General features: G+C 34.7%; 1 protein-coding gene across 1 annotated transcript in view; it reads right to left on the reverse strand.

The window, feature by feature from the left end:
- LOC142345598 (uncharacterized) overlaps positions 1 to 4,522 on the reverse strand; it is a 42,800-nt gene extending 38,278 nt beyond the window's left edge. Inside the window, exon 1 of the mRNA XM_075397727.1 lies at positions 2,469 to 4,522. Within this exon, the coding sequence (XP_075253842.1) occupies positions 2,469 to 2,543 (75 nt within the window). The 5' untranslated portion in view covers positions 2,544 to 4,522. The remainder of the gene's footprint in view (positions 1 to 2,468) is intronic.
- Positions 4,523 to 7,946: the final 3,424 nt, after the last annotated feature.

Below are 7,946 nucleotides of genomic sequence, written 5' to 3' on the forward strand. Positions count from 1 at the left end.
AAGGGATCAAAATTCAAGAAAATGAGATAAACTACCATACTGTTGTTGCACTATTACAAGGTTTCAGTTCAAAAGGAACCTCTAGAGTCAACTTATCAAACATTGTTCTTATCAGCATAAAACAGCTATTAGCTTTTTAAGAAGCAAAAAATAAAAAGCAACGAAAACCCTGGAGCTCAATTGAATCAACTTCTAACCAAAGAATTACTCAAAAAAACTCAAAAGCACTAACACAAATACAAAATCAGCTTTAAAAAATTACAATTTTTTCATCAGACAGTTGGTTTTAGATGAATTTGCGTGCAGAAAAACTACTGGAATGATAAATACTCAAAAATATCACTATTTTTAGATTTCAAATTTTTAGAGAAATTTGAGCAATTTGACTTGAGAACGCAATCCTGTTTCTTACTTTAAAACTTCGGAGGGATAGCTTAAACTCTTTGCGACTTGTTGTTTTTTGGTGGTTTTTGTGCACAACAAATTTTCAGCGATTGGTTTTTACAAAGCGTAATAGAATCCACAGGAAAATTCAAAAATATGACAGACCAAAAGATTAAAGAAATCAATTACTGACGCACTCAGCAATCGCTTCTTAGCTTTAAAAAAAAAACAAATAGGAAAGGTTTCTGAGCTAAATATGTCAGATTCTCAATCTCATTAATATAAAGAACCAGCAATATGCCAAAATTATATTAGGACGATCGGTTACGTGCCAATTCACCCAAATCTGTTTTATCCAATGCGGTTTTACCCAATGAACTCTAATTTTTCGTTCCATAATTCGATTGTATATTAGCAGTCCCTATTAAAAAGATTTTGTGCTGAAGTGGATAATTGTAATCCGATGTTTGGTTGTAATAGTTTCATATCAAGTCACACGGGCCCCTGGTGCATGGCCATACTTCTGTGCTAGATAATCTTTCAGGTAAACTAAATAATAGAGCAAAAAAATGGCGTTGGGTATAATCGCATTAGGTAAAATGGCAGGTAGGTATAATGACGTTGGGTGCAATTGCAATGCGTAAAATTTAATTGGGTAAATTGACTTGACACCAAAATGATCATTTACAGGACAGCAAACATTAGATACTCCTGACACCGTGTATTGCTCTTGGATTAATTCGAAGGAACAAACATATTTTTTTTTCGAAACTTGACACTGCACGTTTTAAAGTATTCAAAAAGTTCCTTTCCCAATACATTACGGCTCAAATATCGATTATTAAAATGATTGATTTTTGCATTTTAGTGTCCACAAAATGAAGTGAAAGAGAAAAAGAAAAATTTTGATTTAATTTTTATACTCTTTCGGACAACAACGATGATTTCATTTGATAACAAGCTGTGAGGAAGTCGATAAAAAATAAACAACGAATTGTAACTCACATTTTCTCCACGCTTTTAGCAATTTCCAACAAACTAATTAACTTAAGAGTTGCCAGTATCTCTTGAAAACTGTTAAGCACACCATCTTACTCGTTTGCAGCAGAAAATGGTATGTGATCAGCCGTCAATCGCAATTTAAGAACTAAAAGAAATCTCCCAAGAAATGATGAAATTATCAATCTTTTAATAAAGAATAACAAATTTAGAGCAAAATATTATAAATCGGCTCTTACCTATTTTTAACAAAAAGTTTTATACATGCCATAAAATTATAATGTTCTTTAACCCTAATTAATGCACTGCTTCAACGCAAACGACGTACGATTATATAAAATCTGCTGTACATAATATAACCGTTGAAAACTATATTCAAAACATCCAAAATTTCGGTGCTGCAGTCGGATACTGTGAGAGTATTAAAATGTCAACTTGGAATGATTCGCAAAAATATGCAAAGTTTTCTATTTGGAACGTAAAGTCTTTTTCAGACCTGTTTGTTGTTTCGTCTTTTCTAACAACATTTTTTAAAAGAATTCCATTTTGATGAAAACAATTTTCAAGTCCGATAGCAACGTTATTCAGATAAAAATAAGTATTACGACTTTTGATGGTATCCTACCAAAATTTTAATGTCGATTTTTTTTAAATTTTTCTCCAAATATTTAAAATGTGATTATCCCAAGCACAGGCAATAATTCATTAAGCACTTTTTGAATATCTTGAAGCGTGAAATTCATCGAAAAAAAAATTTGAAATGGCTTATCAGAGAGATTCTTTCCGACCTGAAAATTCTCAGAACACTTCAGCCCCGATTTATCCAGCTGTATCGTTGTATAGAAGTATACACTTAATCATAACTGTTAATCTTAAATTTTGGATTTGAAAAACAAACAAGTACCAAAGACCCCACGGGAAGGGGGAAGGTAAACTTCATGTTGTGATATTGAAAAAAAATAATATCAATTACAAACGAAAACAAATCTAATTAAATAAATGAAAATACTAAATAAAAATGAAAAATCACCTATAATTAGAAAAAAATGTTAGTAAAATAAGGTGATGAGTGATAGGATACAGACCTTTTTTCCCTCTTTGAACTTGACGGCGCCTTCTTTGAGGACGACACGGTCGTTGTCTGTCATTGTAAGCAACATACTAATACTAACACCACCTCAACATAAACATAAACATACTATGAATCCTCCTCCCACACAGTCACGTATCTATACGCTCTCTTTCTCGTACTCAAAAAACGAGGGCTAATTCTCTCTTTCTCTCGCCGTAGACAGGGTATAAGCAAAATCAAGCAGCTGCTTATTCGAAGGATCGCAGTTTTCAGTTAGATCAGAATGGCCGGTACTCGATCGAAATGCACCCCAAGAGACGATAAATCATAACCAATTGATAACTAGTTAGGATTGATAACTGTTGCAAAACAATTTACTAATAATCTAACTTTTAGTCTGTTTTGGACCAGGCAATTCAAAGGAATTTTGCGGTTTGGGCGCTAGAAATGCAACCCAGTTTAACATGTACGTCGAAATGAAAGCATTTATGGAGATAATTTGTTCCCAATCTGTTCACGACGAAAAGATCCCAATGTTTTATAACTGTCTGACCTTTTGTCAAATTTTACAGAATAAGTCTGCTTTGCCCAAAATTGTCCAATAACTATCAAACTTTGAACTATAATTGATTAATTAATAACTAATTTTTTTATCATTTGCCGAAAATTTTGATAACATAAATTGATAAATTGTAAATTTAATTGTTCCTCCGAAATTTGATAGAATTCGGTAATAAAATATCGTTATCTGTTCGTTATTTAATGGTGCCTGGATTTTTGAGATGGAGCTTTCGAAAGACACTTTGCTTTATATTTATAGATTTGAGGTCTTGCAAATGCGTTTGTCTTTTGCTGCGATTATTATAACTAAGCCGATTATAAATGGTACGAGTACACGTGCGGTTGCGTTTGAGTCTCAAATGGGCTTCTTGTTTTCGCAGTTGGTGGTTTAATGTGTAATAGTTATGCGTGTAATATTACTAGTTAACTAGTTAAGTTATCAGAGCCAATTCCATAGGCAAAATTTCAGTGGTACAGAACATAATGGTGTAATAATTGACTTATGGTAACAAAAGTGGCTAAATTTATATCAATTTCGAGGTATGTATGGCCATAATTGCAATAATGGCGCTCAACCGACTATCAGCAAACATGTTCAAGTTAAGATAATGTCGCGGTTCGGTCTCGTTCTGTGACGCAAATTTATAGCCTGCTTCCAGAGTTATGATAAGTTAGTTAGTAATAGTTAACTAACCTATTGTATGGCAAGTTGATTAGATTGCAAAATTGCACTTTGTGTATATATTTTGATAATCTTTGCACTAAATTTGGTAATTTTGGCAACAATTTAACGCTGTAAATCCAGACTTAGCCCTAGCCAGGGCATAATTTAGTTCTGGATAATAAGTGATTCGAATCAGTGATTAATTAATTAATTAATAACCAATTGATAACAAATGCATCTGTTGTAACAAGAACAATGCCCTAAAAAAGTCAAGTTATTAACTTTTTGATTCGATCGGAGATAAATTGCTTCAATAATCTTTACTCAAGTTTAAAAATCATCTTTTGCTCGTTTAAAATCGAGCGCCGCGTTTAGACAAACATGTATGAAGAAAGCGAAGCAAAATAAAGCGTGTAATAATGTAAACACATTTGAGAAAAATTTAAAAAATGATCCAAAAACGTCAATTTAGAGTAACAACAAAAAGGCCAAAAACATGTAAAAATGCTTGATTGCTGTCGCCTACTAGATTATTAATTTTAACTATTCACCTACTAAACAAAATTTTATTATACGACAGAAGTTTGCGTAGACACGGCGCAAAATAGAGCTCTGAATTGAAAGAATATAACATAAAGTTTGTTATAACTAAGTGTAGTTATAGTTAGTTATAGTTAGCTAGCACAGCTCTCCTTTTTGTTGTAATAAAATGCGAATTCTTTCTAGTTTATGCTTATGTGCTACTTTTATGCGTAATATTTCAGTGTTATACTCTTGCTCTAGCTATAAGCTCGTGCGCGCATGCGTTTCCTTACTAGATTGATACATGCACCGCTTTATTCTCTTTTTATCTACTGTCCCACTCGGGGGGAATACTACACTCTAAATTCTACTACTAAACGTTCGGAGCGACAAGCGCGGCTCAATAATGTATTCAATTCAAGTCGGTAAATATCCACATTCAATGCGACGCAAATGCCGTGCAATAAACCGAACTGTCTAAAAGCATAACTTTTGTCAAAGGGCATCAAAAAGCAGAATTGAAACTATCTTCCAAAACACACGAGAAGTCAAAAAATTGGGCAATGGCTTTAAAATGAACATTCCCTTGAATAGATTTAAAAGACATAATTTTGGCAATTGACAATCAAGCAAAAAATCGGCTAAAAATGCTGTATCGGTGTTCTGCTTTCTGACCGTTCTGCGTGTTGCACTAGCGCCATGCTAAGTCTGCGCAAGCTGTGCGAACATTAACTCGGCAATAACATATTGTTCAAATGTGCGCATTTTAAATGTGTAACACAGGCCCCTGGATTTCACAGCATTAGCGTATCGCTTAGCCGAATTCGTTTTCTTCAGTGCAGCAAACCTAAGTTTCATTGAGCCGAATTTTTTCAATATTCGCATTTTCGCACAGAAATTGATTTTAAGGTGTGAATGGTTATCATTCTGCTAAAAAAAATTTCGGTTAAGTGTATTTTGGGGTTGGCGACAAGAGGATGGCCTCGTCTCGTTGCTTCGTCTATTTTTATTGCGTTATGTAACAGCGTCTAATCTAATAATTCAGAACGTCTCGCACGATCGTTTTTAAACAAAAGCTACAAAAGCGCTCGTCCAACAATTTCAAATTCCCTTCCAATTGAAACAACAATCAAATCTAATTTTTCCCATTTTTCCACACGGGCTATGCGAATAATACTTACGCGATACACGCTTTTCCTATAGAGACTAGTTCACTTTAGCCATAGTATACACTATACTCAATATATTACTATACACACGGTTTTTCTGTGCTAAGTTGTAACAACCCCCCGTAATAAAGTCCTCTTCACCTCGCGCAGACGGCAAAAATGAGTTAGGAATTATGTAGAAGGGGAATAAAGTTAAAATTAAATCAACAAAGGAAAGAATCAAACACTATAGTGTATTATATTTAGACACAGACTTGCACAGGCAAAACAACTCGGCTATTTTGAGACAATTTTGAAAACAAAGTTTGCCATGTTCCTCTTTAAATGTATATGTACGTGTGCATAATTCTAACCAATTTCAATACCCGGCCGGCTATAAACTACGCACGCAACCCATGAGCTATCCACATATTTTCCTGGCAACTAAGATGGCGTGGGTGCAATGTTTGCATGCGTGAACTAAAATGCGTGAAATTTATGGTATTATGTGTGCATAAATAGTTTATCCAAAGGCCAGGCGCGATCATAAAATAGTATAAAGTAACCACCCCCACCCCCCCCCCCCCCATCACCCTTCCTCCCCCTTCCCCAAAAAACAAACACATTTGAAAACCTGTGCAAACCTTTTCCAGCTCAAACTCGTGAATTTTGCTTAACCCTAAAAACCCTTTTGTGCTGACCGAACAATATAAATTAAAACCAGCTATTGCCAAATAAGATTGCTAAATGAGCAGTGACTTACAGAACTTGTTTCAGATCAAACTACCGAACTTACAAAACTTATAACCACACATGTCCATGCCCAACTGCTTTTGAAGAGAACCATTTTTAACTAGTGAATATTTTCAAATGGAAAACGCGACAGTTTTTAAGATAACTTTACAAAGTTTTGAATAATTTTAACGGTTATTGTTAGGGGGTCTAAGCAGGTGCAACTACTGTGCAAATTGAAAAGTATGAGATTGGAACCAGCATCTCTTACTTGCAAGCCTACTTTGCTATCCATTTCAACTAACTGGTCTAAAGCTCTCGAACTTAGGCATCTCTTGAAACCCGTTCTCACGTTCGTTCTTGTTCCTCAAGGCTTCAGTTCTCTAGCCAAGTGTACGTTGAACTAGTAGATCTTCTTGTCAAGCTATGTCAAGCTTAATTTATGCACAAATTACATTAGGTTGTTCTCTCTCAACCTTCTAACAATTATCTTCACCGAGCGGTCAATACCAGTATATGTCAAACAAGGAGACTCGGCGCAATGTTCGGATCCCGCTTATCCACATGAGAACAGATAGAAAACCTCAAAAATTTCAAGTATTCAAAAAATTTGAATGAACAAAAATAACGCCTCCAAGTTAAAAATTTCAGTGGAGTAAGAAATGCGGCAATAAATTGATGATGTGATATATCGAGAAGTAGCGAACTTAGCAACTTAAGTTATAACTTCGATATATAAAGAAAACTTTCTTACCTGATGTTTGGTGAAGTGCAATTGAATAATGGCTTCTAATTTGAACCGAATCGTCGATTCAAATTTGTTCATACCACAAGTTTATCAATGTACATAAACCATGAATTTGTGAGATAGATTCGACCTTCCCACCACCAAACACGATCAGTAACCAACTCTCCGACCCTCCCAGTAGATAGCAATGACATGCTCTCAGGTAGGGAAAAAATGTGTTAAGTGCAAAGAACTGCACTAGTACTTGCCATATACGGCAAGGGGAAAAACTTGTTCATAACTAAAGTGTAAATTAACACATATCAGTTTATCTATATCTATACGGATCTGTAAATTTTTATACTGATACGGATTATAAATACCTGTGAAATTTTGTACATTTAGGCCATTTTGAATTCAAATATTAAAATAATAAAATTCTTGTTACTCGTGCTCGAGACCATGAAATCTTCAGTTCTCTAGCCAAGTGTACGTTGAACTAGTAGATCTTCTTGTCAAGCTATGTCAAGCTTAATTTATGCACAAATTACATTAGGTTGTTCTCTCTCAACCTTCTAACAATTATCTTCACCGAGCGGTCAATACCAGTATATGTCAAACAAGGAGACTCGGCGCAATGTTCGGATCCCGCTTATCCACATGAGAACAGATAGAAAACCTCAAAAATTTCAAGTATTCAAAAAATTTGAATGAACAAAAATAACGCCTCCAAGTTAAAAATTTCAGTGGAGTAAGAAATGCGGCAATAAATTGATGATGTGATATATCGAGAAGTAGCGAACTTAGCAACTTAAGTTATAACTTCGATATATAAAGAAAACTTTCTTACCTGATGTTTGGTGAAGTGCAATTGAATAATGGCTTCTAATTTGAACCGAATCGTCGATTCAAATTTGTTCATACCACAAGTTTATCAATGTACATAAACCATGAATTTGTGAGATAGATTCGACCTTCCCACCACCAAACACGATCAGTAACCAACTCTCCGACCCTCCCAGTAGATAGCAATGACATGCTCTCAGGTAGGGAAAAAATGTGTTAAGTGCAAAGAACTGCACTAGTACTTGCCATATACGGCAAGGGGAAAAACTTGTTCATAACTAAAGTGTAAAT

This window comes from Convolutriloba macropyga, chromosome 9 (assembly GCF_964194025.1).
Source record: "Convolutriloba macropyga chromosome 9, txConMacr16.3, whole genome shotgun sequence".
Classification (NCBI taxonomy): Eukaryota; Metazoa; Xenacoelomorpha; order Acoela; family Convolutidae; genus Convolutriloba; species Convolutriloba macropyga.